The sequence below is a fragment of the Pleurodeles waltl genome, chromosome 6, assembly GCF_031143425.1.
Source record: "Pleurodeles waltl isolate 20211129_DDA chromosome 6, aPleWal1.hap1.20221129, whole genome shotgun sequence".
Classification (NCBI taxonomy): Eukaryota; Metazoa; Chordata; class Amphibia; order Caudata; family Salamandridae; genus Pleurodeles; species Pleurodeles waltl.
Window position 1 is genome coordinate 1,671,045,277 of NC_090445.1, and position 20,573 is coordinate 1,671,065,849.

General features: G+C 47.3%; 1 protein-coding gene across 1 annotated transcript in view; it reads right to left on the bottom strand.

Annotated features, from left to right (window-relative positions):
* RAB14 (RAB14, member RAS oncogene family) overlaps positions 1-20,573 on the bottom strand; it is a 227,694-nt gene that overhangs the window by 118,639 nt on the left and 88,482 nt on the right. The window contains exon 6 of the mRNA XM_069241660.1: positions 4,545-4,611. Within this exon, the coding sequence (XP_069097761.1) occupies positions 4,545-4,611 (67 nt within the window). The remainder of the gene's footprint in view (positions 1-4,544; positions 4,612-20,573) is intronic.

Genomic DNA, 20,573 nt, shown 5'->3' on the forward strand with positions numbered 1-20,573 from the left:
TGACCTCCCATGTCCTCCGGCGCCGATCCGGAGACCTGGAACGAGCCTCCCTTGAATGACGCCGAGATTCTCTACGGCGCCGGGAGTCTCGATGACGCCGATGTCTTGGAGAAGACTTTTTCTTGTGATGCTTCTCCTTTGACTTGGCCATAAACAGCTTCGCCTCGCGTTCTTTAATGGCCTTCGGATTCATGTGCTGACACGAATCACAAGTCGAGACGTCGTGGTCGGAGCTCAAACACCAAAGGCAATCGGAATGAGGATCCGTCACCGACATCTTGCCTCCACACTCACGACAAGGCTTAAATCCAGACTTTCTCTGCGACATTATTTCCACAGAGAAAGAGTACGCAGCAAGATATACACTGTAACCGCAAGAGTAACAGTTGCTCCCTCGAAGATAACCGTTTCGAATGCACGGAAAAAAGGGAACTGACGTCCGCACGTCGTCGAGGACCTCTTATTGCCTGTATGACGTCAGACGGCGTCGCGTGCGAGACAGTGACGTCCTCGTCGACGTGCAGAGACTAGTAAGAAGATTTCCGTCGAATGCTGGCGCCATGGGAGTATTCATGAGGTGAGGAATCCACAGGTAGTTGTATCCATCAGAATAGAGGATATTATGGCTGTGGCAGACTGGTCAAATGATTCCACTTTCAAGGTTTTTTTTATCACAAACCCATAGTCAATGTAGTGTCAGAAGTAGTTAATAGACTTTAAACTAGCATAATCCGAAGCCTCCGGTCCTGACAGAATAAAAAAAAAATTCTAGCTATCGCGTCAAGAATTTTAGATCCTATTAAGGACACGGAGGCGAGGATTATCCCACCAGTTATACACAATTTATTGCATGGGTGGTATGAATATTGATTGGTTATAGCATAAAATGTGTATGAAATACCCTCCCAAGGTATATCTCGATATTAGTTTGATCTTTTGTCTCACTCAGGAACATCTAACACGACTTCGTGAGTTCTCCGATGGATTACCGCAGGTGCAATCATAATCTCCAACGTCTATGTGATTGTTTCAGAAGACCTGGATGGAGTTCGTTGTCAAGTTCCGCAAGTTATAATGCACGTTTGAATTGGTTTCGCAAAGAAAGAGGAAGGACTATAGCGTTCAGGCTATTTATGCACAGTAAAGACCCATGATTGGTGGACTGGGGTTCATGGAATTTGTAGTTTTTTGAATGGTTACACTTTCATTGGCTGCTGTGTTTGTCAGTAAAGTGAAGAGAAGCATAATCCTTGCCTCCGTGTCCTTAATAGAATCTAAAATTCTTGACGCGATAGCTAGAATTTTTTTTTATTCTATGCAATAACCATGTTGGATAATGGCTAGGACCCATGAGTCCGTAGTTGTGTTCCCAGTTGTGGTAAAAATTTCTAAGTCTCCCTCCCACTGGTGTTGTGTGGTGGGGGTTTGTGACATTGAAGTCACTGTTTAGTTTGTGGGGTTTTTGGGCTCTGGAATTTCCCTCTTGGTTTAGGGAACTGTCCGCCCCTATATTGTCCTCGAAAGCCTCCTTCTTTGATATTGTCCCTGATATGTGGGTCTGACTTGTGAGGTGGAAGGCTCTGTGGTTTGGGCCCGAAACCCCCTCTAAACTGCGGCTTCCTAAAAATGCCTCTGTTATGTGGGGAGTAGAGCGCGCCCACGGCTTTGGCCGTGTCAGTGTCTTTTTTAAGTTTTTCTATCGCTGCATCCACCTCCGGCCCAAATAGTTGTTGTTCATTGAATGGCATATTTAGCACTGCCTGCTGAATTTCGGGCTTAAATCCAGAGGTCCGTAGCCATGCATGTCTCCGAATGGTTATCGCCGTGTTTACTGTTCTGACCGCCGTGTCTGCTGAGTCCATAGCCAACCTTCTTTGGTTGTTGGAGATAGTTTGGCCCTCCTCGACAACCTGTTGGGCACGTTTCTGGAACTCTTTGGGATGAAATGCAACATCTCATTCAACACCTTCCCAATGTGCCCTGTCGTATCTTGTAGAAGAGCTTGAGAATTGGCAATTCGCCATTGATTGGCTGCTTGTGCTGCCACCCTTTTGCCTGCTGCATCGAATTTCCGACTTTCTTTGTCAGGCGGTGGTGCGTCTCCAGAAGTTTGTGAGTTCGCCCTCTTCCGGGCTGCTCCTACTACCACCGAATCTTGAGTTAACTGTTGTGTGATGTACACAGGGTCAGTAGGGGGAGGTTTATATTTCTTCTTCACCCTAGGCGTGATGGCTCTGCCTTTGACTGGGTCTTGAAACACTTGTTTAGCGTGTTTTAACATGCCTGGCAGCATTGGCAAGCTTTGGTATTGGCTGTGCGTAGATGACAGGGTGTTGAACAAGAAGTCATCTTCTATGGGCTCTGCATGCAATGCTACATTATGAAATGTAGCTGCCCTGGAAACCACCTGCATGTAAAGCAGTACTGTCCTCAGGTGGTGAAGGTCTTGCCGGGTAGCATTCGGGACTATTGTCAGACCAGTGCATCATACAAATCCCATGCATCCGGGTCATCTTGGCTCATCCCTGTGTGCATTGGTAGCTGCATCATTGGGGGTGTTGCTACCGGGGACAAATGGGGCGACTGTATTGGCGATTGTTGTGGCGAAAATTGTGGTGGTGGTTTCACTTTTGCCACTTTCGCCTTTGGCTGCATTTCCACCTCTTGGAATGCGAGCTTCCGTTTCATTTTGTTTGGAGGAAGAGTTCTGATTTTCCCCATGTCCTGTTGGATATGGAGCCTTCTTTGGGTATGGTCAGGCTCTCCCATGCCCAGCTCTTGTTCAAATCTGTGGCCTTGTAAGTGTGTGGAAAGGCTTTGTTCCTCTGTATAGGAGCTTTGTTTCGGCTCTGAGGATGCATGTTTCGGCACCAAAATCTTTGACAGTCTTTTTCGGTTTCTCAACCGGAGTCGGATGTTTTTGGCTGCTGGGAGGCCTTTTTCGGTGCCGATGTTTGGTCACCGTGTTTTTGGGTAAAGCCATGGCCTGTTGGCGGTGGCGTCCCCTTGGCCTTCACGATTTTCGAGTGAGTTTTTGCCGGGGCTGGTTTACTCACGGTTTGCTGAGTCTTCGGCTGCTCACTCTCAGACTCGTCAGAGTCAGAATCTTGAATGGAGAATGTCTCCTCTTCTTCGACGTCGGTGTGTCTGGCCGGAGTCGACGCCATCTGAAGTCTTTGAGCTCTACGATCCTGCAGTGTCTTCTTGGATCGAAATGCACGACAGGCCTCGCAAGTATCCTCTGTGTGTTCGGGGGACAAACACAGATTACAGACCAAGTGTTGGTCTGTATAAGGATACTTAGCGAGGCAGTTGGGGCAGAAGCGGAAGGGGGTCCGGTCCATGAGCTTTGAAGATGGACGCGGTCGGGCCAACCAGGCCCCGCAGAGGAGTGGAAGCCCCAAAGGGCTGCCGGAGCTCTTCTTTCTTCAGTGTCGATGTGCTAGCACTAACCCTGTACCGAGCGCAAACAATACAGTCGAATTTTCCGATGGATAACTATCTTTTCCGAAACACGGAGCGAAGAGGAACACGTCCGAACCCGATGGCGGAAAGAAAACAATCTAAGATGGAGTCGACGCCCATGCGCAATGGAGCCGAAAGGTAGGAGTCCCGTCGGTCTCGTGATTCGAAAAGACTTCTTCGAAGAAAAACAACTTGTAACACTCCGAGCCCAACACTAGATGGCAGGATAATGCAAAGCATGTGTACCTGCAGCTACACGTGCCATCGTACATACATACATATATGTGTATATATACATACATTTATACACACACACTATTATGTCCTATTCAATGCTTATGACTAATGTGAATCCCCTGGAAGAGAAGTTGTGTTTCACCTACATCTAAGACAGCCAACTAACTAATTTCCTGTGTAACCCTTCCCTAAGTCTGGATGATGGATTCAAAACGTTGTATTCGGGATTCTGCAGTTTCTCTTTACCCATTGTAAGTATAATGTGATTAAAATTCCCAGTATGCACAGTCTTATAGCAAAAGCATGGACTAGTTTAAGCTCTTACATAGGACAACAGCCCACATGGCAGTTATGTAAAAAGCTGGAGGAGCTTGAGAAAATAGTCAAAACAAAGAGTCCATTTCGTTCCACATTAGTGAGCAGAAAACCTGGTAAAAGGTTTAGATGCTCAGAGCACTCTTGAAATGAGTGAGACAAGATTGTTGATGGCCTTAGGTCATAACATACAATGGCACCACTAGCAGTGAAAACAATGTTTAGCCTCTTAAAGGAATTGATAACCTGCAACAAGAGCAAGAAAAGTAAAGTATTCAGCAAGTAGCATACAATTTGTGACAAGGCATAAACAGTCACTTTCTAAATAACATAGTCCCTTTTGAAAAAGCTCTTCTTTGAGAAAAACAATCATCCTCATTACTAAATATATCATACACCCGGTATATCAAGCTTGCATAACAATGAGGAAAGCAGAAAACACAGAGAAAAATATAACATTTGAGACAAAATTCTAGAATAGTGCTGTGTCTTGGGGGCTTTTGTTTTTCATTTGTCATACAACTTACCGTATTGGGATTGGTTAGGTTCCTTGCATCTGTCAACCAGCTGCTTAAATGGTTATATGTGCTTCGTCTGTAAAACAAATAACACCAAGTATTGTAAACAGTGATCTAATTAATATACAACTACAAATATTTGCCAATGCTTATTATTTTACCCTCATCACACACCAAGATATCCTACTAGAACATGAAATCCAACATAAACGTGGATACAGAGAGATGGAGTTACATAGTATGTGTATTAAAAAAAACCTTTACCTTCAACCTCCCATTCCTGCAAAACAAGTCCAAACCAACAACTATGAAAAAAGATGTAAATCAGAAATCAGAGTCCAGAATCTATGAAATCAAAACAAACCATTACAAATTCTAAACTACCTTCAAAAGTGTTAAAACATTGCTATTCATAAAACACAAAGCTAAGCAATCTGATGAAAATGTGGCACAACAGTCCAAATACTGTGCTGTCTAATGCTTTAAGACATGGCAGGTAAAGTGCTATTCAAAAATTATAAACATCTACGATATTCAAAACTTACATACCCAAAATTATAATGCTCATTGCATTTAGGGCATATCAGAAACATTCAAGTGCATCTAATTTCTGTTTAGCATTGCTAAGTACATCATGCATCTTCAATAGGACTTCTACATAATCCATATACTAATTTCCACAAGACATTATGATGATTGTAATGGTATGTATTGGCTGGGACGGACTATGACTGGTCACTACCCAGTTTATTTCTACACTTGACTATGTCTGGCCTTCGGTGGGGTACAAAAATTTGCGCCTCAGTTGGTGGCCTGGACACTCACTACATCTCTTCCCACTTTTTGTTAAAACTAGACCTAATCTGGTCAACTTTAACATATTCAAAAGGGAATTGTTACCACAAAGTGAGCCTTTAGTTTGGTGTAGAATTTGGCCACAAGTTGTAACTCTGGCAGGGCTTGCAATCTTTTTTTTTTTTTTTTTTGACGAATGGGAGGAGGTAGAGGTTGTCTCATAACTTAACCTGGGATCTGTTCAGGTAAACTTACTAGCGTACTTATTGGCAGTGGTGGTGGGGTTCTCTCCTTGATGAATGGCGTGCCATCACCCCTTTGCTCTGAGTCACTGACATATTTGAAATGTATTGCTGGGGAAGATCTAATTTTCTCTCTGGGGGTTTGCTCGGTCCATGGGCGTTTTTCATCAACTGAAATTTCCACCATGTAAGTTGATTCCTGGTTGGGCATTTATCTTCTATTTGACTATTAGGCAGCAAAGTCAACTTTCACACACTTGTTGAGCCACTGGTGTTCTCTTGTTATTGGTGGCATACTTTGGAGTATAGCGAGGTGGGATGCCCCTGTGGGGCTGTCATGATGGTTTCTCTCAGGTGCCATTTAAGTAGCAGAGGAGGGAGCCCAATGTATGGTGGAGATTACGATTCAGATTTGTGGAGGGACCATTCTCAAGCATCGTACTTATCCATTCCAGTTCTTAGTGCTCTGTTTAGGATTCAGATGAACTGTTCCACTTCCATACTGGCTTGCGGCCTTTGGAGTGTTATAGTGTGTCCCTATGTTTTGAACATAGCTTTGGAACTCACTTGCCTGAAATGTCCGGACAATAGTAAATGTTCATATCCTGGACTATTCCTTTTCCAGTTTTAGTCTCCCATGTTCAAAGGCCAATGAACACACTATTTCCAACACAAGGAATTTTGTGCATAAATCAATGAACACAAACACCTGCTCCCACCCTGGAAGGTGCAGAAGTCTGTGTTAACCTTTGTCCAAGATGATTCACACTGCTTCAATAGTTGGGGCCGGCTACTCCGCTCCACTGGTGAGCATTCACGGTGAGCACTCGAGCAAGGTCTTTTTCATGGGACTGTCCATGCCTGCAAATTTGTTTTTCTCCGATTTATTTGGCCACTCCTTGATGTCCCTGCTGGACCAACTCAAATACGCTCTCACACAGTCTTTAGGACCGGTTTTGGTGGCCCCTTATGGTCAGCCATGGCTGGGTTTAACTCTTCTGATATTAAACTAGCTTGAAGGGACTGTCACGAATAAGACCACCTTAGGTTCTGAAATTGGACAGCAGTGGCTTCATGATCTTTCTCAATTACTTGGTGTATCTTGTGAAGGCACTCTTCTTTGGAGTATTCTTCGATCAGTTCTTTAATCAACACTGACAATGGGTAGGCTACTTTCCTGATGAGCTGAATGTATTCTTCCGTAACGTTAATGCAGTCTGTCTTCATATAGTGGGGTCTTCAGGTGGCTTGAAAGGTTATTGCCTTGGTTAATGGAGTTCAGTCATTAGGCCATCAAAAATCTGTACCTTTTGGAGTTACTTACCAACTTTTCTATCTGAAGGGGTGAGTAAGAGTTGGGAGATGCTTGCAAATAGGTGGACTAGTGGCTTATAGTCTGTCATACAGACAATCGAATGCGCACCAAAGGCAAGCCCATCTGTGCCTTTACCGCACCCAGTGCCACAACTCCTGCCCCCCCCCAAAAGATACACCATCACTGAGCTCTACACTCTCGACCTGGATGCCGCAACAGACACGGCCACTGTGCCGACCCATGCTCCACATTAGGACCTTTCACCTGCACCACCTGCCACAGCGCTCACACCACCCCACTGACGAACGAGTTACTTACCTTCGGTAACGACTTTTCTGGTGGATACATTAGCTACCTGTGGATTCCTCACCTAATGAATACTCCCATGGCGCCAGCATTCGACGGAAATCTTCTTACTAGTCTCTGCACGTCGACGAGGACGTCACTCTTGCCCACGCGACGCCGTCTGACGTCATACAGGCAATAAGAGGTCCTCGCCGACGTGCCGATGACAGTACCAACATTTTTTACGTGCATGAGAATAATAATAACCCAATGCAATGAAAGAGCAAAGCAACATCTCTTAATATTGTAAATCACACAACATTGCAATAAAATAGCTGTAGATTTAATATAACCTTTTTTTTTTTAAACAAATAAATATATTTATACATACAAATCATGTATATACACAATATATATAGATTCATATATAAATATACACATATATACAAATATCATATATGCAAAATGTATTGCAACTTTGAAGACCAAAAGGAGCACACTCAAGGATTGCTTGGAGAGACCAAAAAGGCAACGGGGAGGCGGGTGGGACCGTGAGGAATCCACAGGTAGCTAATGTATCCACCAGAAAAGTCGTTACCGAAGGTAAGTAACTCGTTCTTCTGATGGATACAACTACCTGTGGATTCCTCACCTAATGAATAGAGTCCCAAAGCAGTACCACGCCCGGCGGTGGGTGCCTAAATGGTCAAACCAAGAAATCCTGCAGCACTGACCGTGCAAAATGACCGTCCCTTCTGACCTCAGAGTCCAAACAGTAATGTTTCACAAAAGTGTGAAGGGACGACCAAGTTGCGGCCTTGCAGATGTCGACCACAGGAACACCCCTGGCCAAGGCCGAAGAGGCCGACTTAGCTCTGGTGGAATGAGCTCTAATGCCCTCAGGCGGATCTTTCTTTGCCAAAGAGTAACAGATTTTAATGCAAAGAACAACCCACCTGGAGAGTGTTCTCTTGTGGACTGCCTTTCCTCTCCTCTTGCCCACGTATCCGACAAACAGCTGATCCTCCAGCCTGATATCCTTCATTCTGTCAATATAGAAGCTCAACGTCCTTTTTGGGTCCAGGCGATGTAGTCTTTCTTCCTCCTTTGAAGGATGAGGCGGAGGATAAAACGTGGACAAAGTGATTGTCTGAGCCAAATGGAAGGGTGAAACAACCTTCGGAAGGAAAGCAGCCTTGGTCCTCAACACCACCTTATCCCCATAAAACGTTATATAAGGGGGTTTAACCGATAAGGCCTGCAACTCACTCACTCTCCTTGCAGATGTTATAGCTACCAGGAATACTGTTTTAATAACCAAATACCTTAAAGGGCAAGAATGCATAGGCTCAAAAGGGGACCCCATAAGGAAAGTCAGGACCAAGGATAAATCCCATTGAGGCATAACGAATGGTTTCGGAGGATATTGATTCAGAAGACCTTTCAAGAATCTGAGAACAATAGGGGATTTAAATAACGACGGTTGGTCTGGAAGACAAATGAAGGCTGACAAGGCCGACAAATAACCCTTAATGGTAGCCACTGCACAACCTTTCTGCGCTAGAGAGTGCAAAAGACAAAACATGTGACAGATGAGCATGTAAGGGATCAATCTGTCTCTCTCCACACCACATAACAAATTTAGACCACCTATTAGCGTAGATAGATTTAGTGGAGTGTCGCCTGGCCGCTAAGATAACATCCACTACATCAGGCGGGAGAGAGAAGGAACTCAGGTTGCCCCGTTCAATCTCCAAGCATGTAGGTGCAGACTCTGGAGGTTGGGGTATAAAACCTGCCCCTGCGACTGCGAGAGGAGGTCTGCCCTGAGAGGGAGACGGAGCGGAGGGCACAGTGAGAGTTGGAGAAGGTCGGAGTACCATACCCTCCTTGGCCAATCCGGAGCTATTAAGATGACTTGGGCCCGGTCTTGGCGAATTTTTCTCAACACTCGAGGAATCAAGGGTATGGGGGGAAACGCGTAAAGCAACTGGTCGCACCAGGTTATCTGAAACGCGTCCCCCAACGCTCCCTGCATCGGATACTGGAGGCTGCAGAATAACGGGCAATGCGCGTTCTCGAGTGGCAAACAGATCTATCCGAGGAAACCCCCACATCTGGAAGATTAAACAGACTTGATCTGGATGGAGACGCCACTCGTGGTCTGCCGAGAATTGGCGACGGAGACTGTCCGCACGTACATTCAAGACCCCGGCCAGATGATTTGCCACCAAGCAAATCTGATGGTCCTTTGCCCAGGACCATAGCCGAAGAGCTTCTCTGCAGAGAAGGTACGACCCTACTCCTCCCTGTTTGTTTATGTACCACATCGTGGTAGTATTGTCCGTCAGGACCTGTACCGACTGACCACGAAGGGATGGGAGGAAGGCCTTGAGAGCCAGACGTACAGCCCGTAACTCCAACAGATTGATATGAAACACCTGTTCCTCTGGAAACCAAAGCCCTTTGATCTCCAGATCCCCCAGATGAGCTCCCCATCCTAGGGTGGAAGCATCAGTTATTACCGGGGCCACTGGTGGCGACTGCGCGAACGGCTTTCCCTGTGAAAGATTGTTGCCCGCAATCCACCACTTCAATTCCACAGCAGCATCTCTGGAGATCTTGACAGTACCTTCTAAATCTCCCTTGTGTTGAGACCACTGCCTTCGGAGGCACCACTGAAGAGCCCTCATGTGCCAGCGAGCATGCGTGACCAACAGAATGCAGGAGGCGAACAGACCGAGCAGACGAAGGACCTTGAGGACTGGAACTACCGCTCCATTTCGAAACATTGGAACCAATTCCTGAATATCTTGAATCCGCTGAGGCGGAGGAAAGGCTCGACTCAATGTTGTATCCAGTACTGCCCCTATGAACAGGAGGCGCTGAGAGGGCTCCAGGTGAGATTTGGGCACGTTCACCGAAAAGCCCAGGTCGAACAACAACTGGGTTGTTGACTGCAGATGATGCAACACAAGCTCCGGGGACTTGGCTTTGATCAACCAGTCGTCCAAGTAAGGGAATACTGCTATCCCCTTCCTTTTGAGCTCTGCCGCAACCACTGACATCACCTTTGTGAAGACTCGAGGTGCTGAAGTAAGACCAAACGGGAGGACCGCAAACTGATAGTGCTGCGACCCTACCACAAACCGGAGATACTTCCTGTGCGACTTGAGTATCGGGATATGAAAGTAAGCATCCTGCAAGTCGACAGACACCATCCAATCTTCCTTGTTCAGCGCCAAAAGCACCTGTGCTAGGGTCAGCATCTTGAACTTTTCCTGTTTGAGGAACCAATTCAAGATCCTCAGATCCAGGATTGGTCTCAATTGACCATCCTTTTTGGGAATCAGGAAGTATCTTGAGTAACAACCTCGACCCCTTTCCTGCTCTGGGACCAACTCTACCGCGCCCTTTGAAAGGAGGACTTGAACCTCCTGTTCTAGCAACAGGAGGTGTTCTTCTGAACAATAAGATGGGCGGGGCGGGATGAGGGGCGGGAACTCCCGAAAGGGAAGGGCGTAGCCTTTTCCCACAATGCCGAGAACCCAAGTGTCCGTTGTGATAGACTTCCACTTGTGGAGAAAATGCTGTAATCTTCCCCCTACAGGAGAGGAGTGAGTGGGAAACGGTGGAAGCCTAAGGCTGCTTCCCCTGCTGCACCCCTCCAGAGGACGAGGAAGAGGCAGAGTGCTGTTGAGAGGCTCCTCTGGTACGGACCCCACCCCTCCCCCTGCCCCTCCCTCTAAATGACCTATAGGGGAGGGAAGAGGCGGGTTGCTGGAACCTCCCCCGAAAGGAAGAGGAATAAGAGCCACGCCCAAATCCCCGAAACCTCCTGAAAAATCTAGAAGAGGCAGAGGAAGAAGGAGCTTGCAGTCCTAACGATTTGGCTGTGGCTCTGCTCTCCTTAAATCGTTTCAAGGCCGAATCTGCCTTGGCTCCAAACAGTCTGTCCCCATCAAACGGGAGGTCCAGCAGGGTCGACTGCACATCCGCAGAGAACCCTGAGCTTCGGAGCCAGGCCTGTCTTCTTGCCACCACAGCCGTGCCCATCGCCCTGGCCACCGAGTCGGTCGTGTCCAGCCCAGACTGGATAATCTGGGTCGCGGCAGCCTGGGCGTCCGAGACCACATCCAAGAGACCCTGGGGGAGCTCCGTAAATGAAGACGAAATATCATCCATCAGAGCATGGATGTACCTCCCCAGAATGCACGTTGCGTTGGTGGCCTTCAACGCCAAACTGCATGATGAAAATATTTTCTTGGACTGCGCATCCAGTTTCTTGGAGTCTCTGTCTCCAGGCACCGTCGGGAAGGAACCAGGCGCTGACTTTGAGGAACAGGAGGCTTGCACCACCAAGCTCTCCGGCGTAGGGTGTCTAGAGAGAAAGCCAGGGTCAGATGGTGCAGCTCGATACCTCCTGGCCACAGCCCTATGAACGGCCGAGGAAGACACCGGCTTCTTCCACACCTCCAACACCGGATCCAGCAAAGCCTCATTAAATGGCAAGAGAGGCTCAGCTGCAGCAGAGGCCGGATGCAATACCTCTGTCAGCAAATTCTGCTTCGCCTCTGCCACCGGCAAAGGCAGGTTCAAAAAGCTCGCTGCCTTCCTCACCACAGCATGAAAGGAAGCAGCCTCCTCCGTATATTCCCCTGGAGATGAAAGGTCCCACTCAGGGGAAGTGTCCAGCCCACTGGCTGTATCCAGACCATGCAGTCCTTCTCCAGAGTCCTCAATCTCTCCCTCCTCTAGGACTCGCTGGTACTCCTGCTCTTCTAAAAGACGGAGAGCACGCCTCCTCGAATGAAGTCTCTCCTCGATACGCGGAGTCGACATGGCCTCCGCCGACGTCGAAGAACGGCGCCGATTGCCAGAAGCATCTGACGCCGCGTCCGGCGCCACAGGCAGCTTCGGCGCAGAGGCAGGAGCCGGAGGACGAGGACTTGGAGCCGATGGACCAACCGGAGTCACAGGGCAAAATCCTGACTTCGACGGAAGGGCAACCTCCGGGGCCGAAACATCCGAAGCCACCGGAGCGGCCACCGACGCCGGCCCCACATTCCCAAAAGGGAGAAAGGGCATAAAGGGTGCCGGCCGAAGAGGCGCAGGATCACCCAACGAAAAGGCCAAGGGCCCCGAAGGACCAGCCGGAGCAGCTCCTGGAGCCATCTGCTGAAAGATGGTATACATCGCATTAAGAAACGCGGTACTATCGGCTCCAGGAGTGGGAAAAGCCGGATACTGGGGTGCCTGGATCGAGGGCGACCCAGACGCCGGCCTCGACGTCTGCGACGCCGGAGAAAACACAAGAGGTTGCACCACCTCAATCACCGACGCCTGACCAGGCGAAGTCGGTGACGCCGGAGAGGGCAACGGCGTCAAAGGATGCGGCGTGACCGTGGGGCTGACCTCCCAAGTCTTCCGACGCCGAGCCGAAGGTGACCTCGAACGAGACTCCTTGCTGGAATGACGTCGTGAGTCTCTACGGCGCCGGGAGTCTCGATGACGTCGGTGAGACCTTGGCGAAGAAGACTTCTTATGATGTTTCTCCTTCTTCTTTGACTTTGCCATGAATAACTTGGCCTCACGCTCTTTGAGGGCCTTCGGATTCATGTGTTGACATGAATCGCAAGTCGAGACGTTGTGGTCGGAGCTCAAACACCATAGACAGTCGGAGTGAGGATCTGTAACTGACATCTTGCCCCCACACTCTCGACAGGGCTTGAAACCCGACTTCCTCTGAGACATTATTACCGCAGAGAAGACTACGCAGTAGACAATACACTGTAACCACGAAGGTAACAGTAGCTCCCTCGAAGATAACCGTTTCGAATGCACGGAAAAAAGGGAACTGTCATCGGCACGTCAGCGAGGACCTCTTATTGCCTGTATGACGTCAGACGGCGTCGCGTGGGCAAGAGTGACGTCCTCGTCGACGTGCAGAGACTAGTAAGAAGATTTCCGTCGAATGCTGGCGCCATGGGAGTATTCATTAGGTGAGGAATCCACAGGTAGTTGTATCCATCTGAATAACCCAACTCTGAATAACACCACATAAACAAACAAAAATACCAACTCCCATGCTCCCTTCTCAACACATGCTCACTATGCAAACATTCCATCAAATTATGGGACCTCTTTGCCACCCTCGCACCAGACAGTCTTTCTCACCAAGTTTGGACAACTCTACATCCGCCACAGCGATATAAAAAACACTCACCAGGACCGCATGAATAAGCCAGAAGGAGGAACAGTCATAATCCACAAAGACAATACAGTGCACCACCACCACCACCCCCCCCCCCCCCCCCATGGAACATCTCAACTTCGAGCTCCAGATGGATGACAAAACAAGCATCAGAGGCATCCTTGTATACTGATGAGCCCTCCCCCGCCTGTGCTCCAGCAACACCATCACAGGCTTCAATGCGCCCCTGGCCTTTGACTCAAATGACTACATCTTCTCTGCTGTCCTGAATTTCCATAGACAACACTGCATACCTCCTCGACAGTATGAGAAGCCTTGGACTGACACGTTTGTTCATGGCTCTACACACACCGCAGTACACAAGCCGGACGTCATTTTCACCTCCAGCAACTGTGTCAAATACAGAACTCACATGGACCAATCACTCCATTGTCCACTTCAGCATCTCCAGGCATCGCACCTCCAAGATGACCTCCGCCCACCACTGGAGGTGGAAGAAAATCTCAGAGACCAAGGGGCAGATGCCCCCACCACCTCCAACCCCACTACCGCCACCAACCTCAAACAGGAAGTGAAACAAACATCTGGATCACCAATTGCATTGACAGCATCGTCGCCATCAAGAGCAACATCCTGAGGAAATCCTCCAAAAAGGCCAGCTGGTACGCCCAAGAACTCAGAACAGTGAAACGAGACCACAAATAGCTGGAGAGCAGATGGGGCACCAGGAAGGACGCCAACAGAGCAGCCTTCAAGACCTCCCTCAACCTCTACCATTTTCTGCTGAGGGCATCAAAGACAGTCTCTGCTGCAAGCATCAAAACCAGTGCCAACACCACCAAGGAACTTTTTAACATAGTTAAGGAATTCTCCAACGCGGCTGCCAAGAAAAACATCACACCCTACCAGGAGCTATGGAACGGCCTCGCCCAATTCTTCCATGACAAGGCTGCAACCATATACAGAAACTTCAAACCCCAGGCCATACCTACAGACTTCCTCGATAGAGACCCCACCACACACTGACCACCTGAAACCTCCTCTCCACAATAAAATTCATCCACTTGGAAGATCCCACACACCCATGCCTGCACCACATCTTCAACCTTGGAAACCAAAATATCGGCCAGAAACTTACCACCCTGCTCAACACCTATCACCACCTTAACATTTCCTGATGCCTGGAAACATGCTGAAATCAGACCACTCCTCAAAAAACCCTCCACTGACCCTAGCAAATCCCAAAATTACCAGCCAATCTACTTGCGCCAATTCCCAGGGAAGGTCCTGGAAAAAAAAAAAAAAAAAAAAAACAAGCAACTCATGACATACTTTGAGCAGAACCAGCTCCTCAATGCCTCCCAATCTGGCTTCCATGGCAATCACAGCACCAAAATTGCCCTGATCACAGCCACGACTACATCCAAACTCTCCTTGACAGAGAAGAACGCTCAAGATGGGCCACCTCCTTCCTCACTGGAAGAACCCAAAGACTACCTTCCCCCCCACCCCTTTCACCTCTGAACCCAAGGAGATCACCTGTGTTGTCCCCTAAGGCTCATCCCTCAGCCCCATGCTCTTCAATGCATATAGGACCATGCTGGCCAACACTGTCAGATCCCACGGTCTCAACATCATTTCCTACGCAGACAACACCCAACTCACCCCTCCACCACCAGAACCAACTTCCACAAATGCACAACAAACATCGCTGACTGGATGAAGAACATCTGCCTGCAGCTGAACACAGACCAGACAGAAGTACTGATCTTTGGCAGCAACAGTAACACATGGAATGATTCCTGGTGGTCATCAGACCTAGGAACCGCACTCACTCCCTCCGACCATGTCAAAAATTTCGGAATAATCATTAATAAGCTCACCATGAAATCACAGATCAACAGTCTCCTTCGCCTGCTTCCTAACTTTGCGCATGCTACGTAAGATCCTGAAGCGGCTACCACTACACAAGTCACATCGTGACACAGGCCCTCATCACCAGCCGACTGGACTATGACAACACCCTCTACGTAGGAATCGCCACACACTAACAGTCTTCAGACCATACAGAACACCGCAGCCAGCCCACCTCAAGCAACTCCACATACAGAAGAGATGCCAATTCAAGCTGCTGACCCACAATCACATGGCTCTACACATCCAAGGACCCTAGTACATTAACCACCGCCTGAACTTCCAACAAACATTAAGACTATCCTCTGCCTCCCTTTCACTTGCCCATACTCCCTGCATCTACCAAAGCAGAAGTGGAGGATGCTCCTTCTCTCACATTACAGCAAAAACCTAAAACAGCCTCCCTATGCACCATCGGACCATCACCTACAGAATTCCGAATTGCCCTCAAGACCGGGCAGTTCGAATAAGCCTCCAGAACCTTAAAGCGCCTGGATACCTATTGGTGTTTAGCCGCGCTATATAACTCCTGATTGACTGACTTTGAATTCTCTCCCGTAGAGGTATACGTTGAAGCGAGTGAACAATTATTTACTAGTGCATCCCAATCTGGGAGTAGCTCTGAGATCCCTTGCTCATGAAGGTGATGGCTGCCTAAATATCTCTCGACTCTTCTACATTAGGACATATCCCAACCCACTGGGCTTGTATCCACTAAGGGCTTAGTTTCTTTGTGGATTGTCGCAATACAATGTAGCATTATGCAATACGGATTTGATATTTTGGAATGATTTCTTGTCTCTTTGACCACTGCGACCTCGCCTGGGCCATGTGAGCGTTCTCATTGTTTCTGCTAGGGTGGCTACGTTCTGTATGAACTGCCCACAGTACCCCACAATGCGGAGGAAGCTTCTCACTTCAGACATTGAAGTTGGGACTTTTTGAAGATCCTCTTATTTTTTTGGATCAATGCCAATTTCTCCCTTTAGAAGTCCTTACCCAAAGAAAAGGAACTAATTCTTGAAGAATTCTCATTTCGACTTGTGGACAGCATGTCCATGGTTTGATGGGTCTTTTCAGGGTGGCTCAAGGTCTGATGAGGCTTTTCTATGGTTTTGGTGAAGATCAAGAGGTGGTCAGTGGTGTTTGTAACACCTTCAAGACCTGACAAGTTCTCTCAGATGACATTTTGAAATACACTGGCAGCCGAGAATATGGTGAAGTTTAGTCTCTTGTATTGTTTGAGTAACTTGAGTGTGTAGAAGGTGATAATATACTTGTCGATGGGGTACAGAAGCAGCCAGAGATATCTGGCAGTCAGTTCTAGTTTTAAAAAGCACTGCACCCTACTGAGGGCAGAAACGTCATCTACTGTGGGTGTGATGTGGCCAACCTCTGATTGCCTGGTTGAGGAGCCACATGACAATACAGATTGACTGCTGGTTTGTTTGGCTTTGTGTTTATCTCCACAGTTGAAACTCCCTTTCTAGGCAGAGATACAGTTTCAACAATGCACAATGGTGGTAAGTGAAACTTGAATTTCCTTGGTTGTAAAGCGGTTGGTTTGAGGGTCTAGTTATTGCTGAGCTTTAAAGTAATGTTCTTTAGGCAGCCTAGCACTTAAGTCTGCATATGATGTCACTGTGGCAGTTGCTCACGGGTTCTACAAAGAATATTAGCTTGAGATCTTCTTCTGTAGGTAGGGCCTCAAGTGATTTGAAATACTGCTAGCCTATGACATAAGTTAATTTTCCTGAGTCAATGAGCATTGTGATCTGGAATCCTTGCAACAGTATCCTACACAGTGGCTGTGTAAGATACTGTTGGAGGATTATGTAGCATTATTAATCATCAGTTACTCTGATAAAATGATTGAAACAAAATGTATGTAATACTACTTCATGAGCACTGAGGGATGGTGTAATGCGAGTCTCCACCTAAAATACATATTTTTCAGGATGAACCAATTCTAGTGCTCATACTGATTGCAACTTAGTGTTACCAACTTACAGAGGTGGATGTGATAAGCACAGTCTTCAGTAATATCAGGCCTACTATGGACTCTTGCTTTGCCAAGTGTAAATACAGTAATATCTACTGAATGTGTATAAACTGACAAGTGTCAGCTTCACACCTGTATGACAAGGAACCACTGCCCAGGGGAGCTAAGTAATCTGCTTTATTCATTGCAGAATGCGTTCCAGGTCTTGTCAGAAATTGTGTTAAAATTAATTAATCAAGCTAAATGGACTGTCTGAAAACCTCTTGCCCATGGTGTGCTGTGCATATCACTAAAACAATTGCAGTTACTCCCTTATTCACTTAGTACTGCCAGCAAGCTTCTACAGTACATATCATGAACAATTGCTTATATAGGGTAACATTGCCTGTTTGTGGCTGGTTAAAAATGGTACTTAGGACAGTTTGACCAACACTGGCTTTTTGGGGAGCCAAGACGTCCACACAGTAGTGCTTGGTAAAGGTGTGTGGGGTACACTAGTTTGCTGCTTTGCATATGTCAGGGACTGGAATGTTACCCAAAGAGACGGTAGAGCTACCTTTTTTGCAGGTTGAATGAGGTTAAGGAGGTAAAGGCAAAGATCTTGTGGGTAACAGGTTTGAATTTGACCAACCAGCATTATATTTCTGCTTTAGAAAACACGTCCTTTGTGCGACCTGGAAAAGGAGACAGAGCTGTTGTGTCTTACGGTAGTGTTAGGGTATATTATTAATAATAAATAAGGGCTCTATGACATCCAACTTGTGAAGAGCCCTTTCCACAACTGCCTCTGGATGTGGGAAGATGACTGAAAGTTTAATTGTTTGGTTATGGTGGAAACTACAGACTACCTTAGGGTGGAACCTGGGATTTGTCTTATTGACTACCCTATTGTTGTGGACATGGAAGAAAAGTTACTGCAGGGTAGGGCCCTGAAGTTCTCACACAGACACAGAGAGACACACACACACACAGACAAGATAGCTATTAAGGCAGCTACCTCCCACAAAATAAACTACTTTTTGGAAAAAGTGGACCTGGTTGAAAGGAGAGCCTTGCTAAAGGGGAATGGTGGCACGTGCAGCGGGAATTACTTTTGAGTCCCCCATTAATGCTCGATAACAGGAACCCTGATTAGTGAAATGTGTGTAACGTTCTGCAGGTAAGCAACAGCACCTAGGTTACGCCTGATTGAAGTAGAAGCTAAGCCTGACATCTGTAAGTGAAGTAGATAATGTCTTGGACGGTTGCCTTGAGAGGGTCAATAAGTCTTGGAGGACCATAGTGCACCAACCTTTTCCATTTTGCTGTGGTGCTAAGCCTGTGTGCCTCCTTAAGGATGATCATACATTTTGAAGGCAAGTTTGAGGTAGCTAAACTCTAGAACTTCAAGAGTCATATCGCAAGATTAAGATGATTGGGGTTTGGGTGTCTGAGTGTGCCTTGATTTTGGGTGAGGGATATTTGCCATAACCTCTGAAACACAAATGTAAGGAGAGGCGAAAATGCATAGGCAAATATCCCTGACCATTTCCTCCATAGTGCATTGCCTATGGATTGAAAATTTGGAGGCTAAGTTTAGGCATTTTGTGTTTTTGACAGTGGCAAAGAGGTCTATGCGGTGAAACCCCCGACAACGGAAATACAGCTAGAAGACATGCAGATGGAGAACCCACTTGTGGACTTGTTGCTGCATCCTGCTGAGATCTGCAAAATTGCTGTCCACCTCTGGTAGGTACGTGATCAGTAGATGTAATCTGTGATGGATCTCTCATCTCCAGATGCTGAGGGCTAGAGTGGACAGCAATAGAGAGTGAGGGCACCCATGTTTCTGTAAGTAGAACATGGCAGTTGTGCTGTGTGTGCAAACAAATACTAACTTGTGTTGAATGTGAATGAGGAATGCCTTGAAGGCTAGCCAGAAAATCTAGTTAGTTGATGTGGATGCCCTGTTGGAGTGGCAACATACTTTTAAGTTAAGTTCAGCCCTGTAAGTGTCCCCCCCCCCCAAACTGCTGTGGGAGATATCGTTGTGATGGTCACCTGTGACACAGGGCCTTAAAAGGGCAAACCTTGCAACAGGTTGGGAGCATTCCACCACGGAAGGGGGTGAAGAGTGCCACTCCACATAAACACTAGATGGCCCTCAGTGACTCTGTGCTTAAGACCGCTGTGTAGCTAGGCACTCCTGCAATGGGTGCGTGCGTAACCTGGCACGTGAAACTATAGCAATACAAAAGGCTATCATTCCAAGGAGGCGCGTGACCATCCTGTTACTTGACAATTGGCTCAGAAAAGGGAGCACAGCACCTGAAAAGCTTAGACTCTTGTCAGGTTGGGTTGGGTTATGCTTTCCCTGTGACCGAGTTGAGGATCGCCCCCAAGAAGGGATGGACCAGAAGGGGTTGGAAGTGGGACTTTGTGATAACGATGATAAATCATAGATTGTCCAAGAGATCTAAGGTGACTTATGTGCTTTAGAGACTGTTTTTCAGTAGCACTCTTGACCTGCCAGTCCTCAAAGTATGGGGAGGTGGATGCAGTTTCTCCTGAGATGAGCAGCTACCACCACTAAACACGTTGCAACCTCCCTGGGGGCTGTGGTGACCTCTAAGGGCAGCATCTTGAATTGAAAATGCTGACCAATTACTACAAACTGGAGAAACAGGCGATGTGCAGGTTGTATGGGGATGTGGAAGCAGGCGTCCTTCAGGATGATGGCATTCATGAAGTTGCCTCACTGGAGCAGTTATATGACTTTCCAGAGTGTTACCATGTAGAGGTGTTCTGGCAGGATGTATTGTTGAGGGGACAGAAGTTGAGGATGGGCCTGAGTGACCCATCCTTCTTGAGAATGAGGAAGTATAGGGAGTATATCCCTTTGCCACAAAGTTGGAGCAGCACCCACTATGGTTCAGTTGCTGAGAAGTGCCTGGACCTCCTCTTGAAGAAAATGCTGATCATCTTGGGAGAGGCTATGCTTCCGGAATTGAATAGTTTTGCGGTGTGTGGTTAAGCTCGAAACAATACCCCTGGGTGTATGATGTCTAGAACCTACTGGTCCAAGATTATTTAACCCCTGTAGATGTCTCCCAACTAGGATTAAGTGGTTGGTTGGAAAAAAGGGAGGAGGTGTTGGGAAGTATAGAGGAATAGAGAAGAGAAGCAAGTCACTGCTTTTCTGCACCTCCACCTTTTCCTCTAAAACTATTTATTTTCGTATCGCCCTCTGTGAAAGCCCAGAGAAGGGGTGTGATGCTTCTGTCGGGGGAAA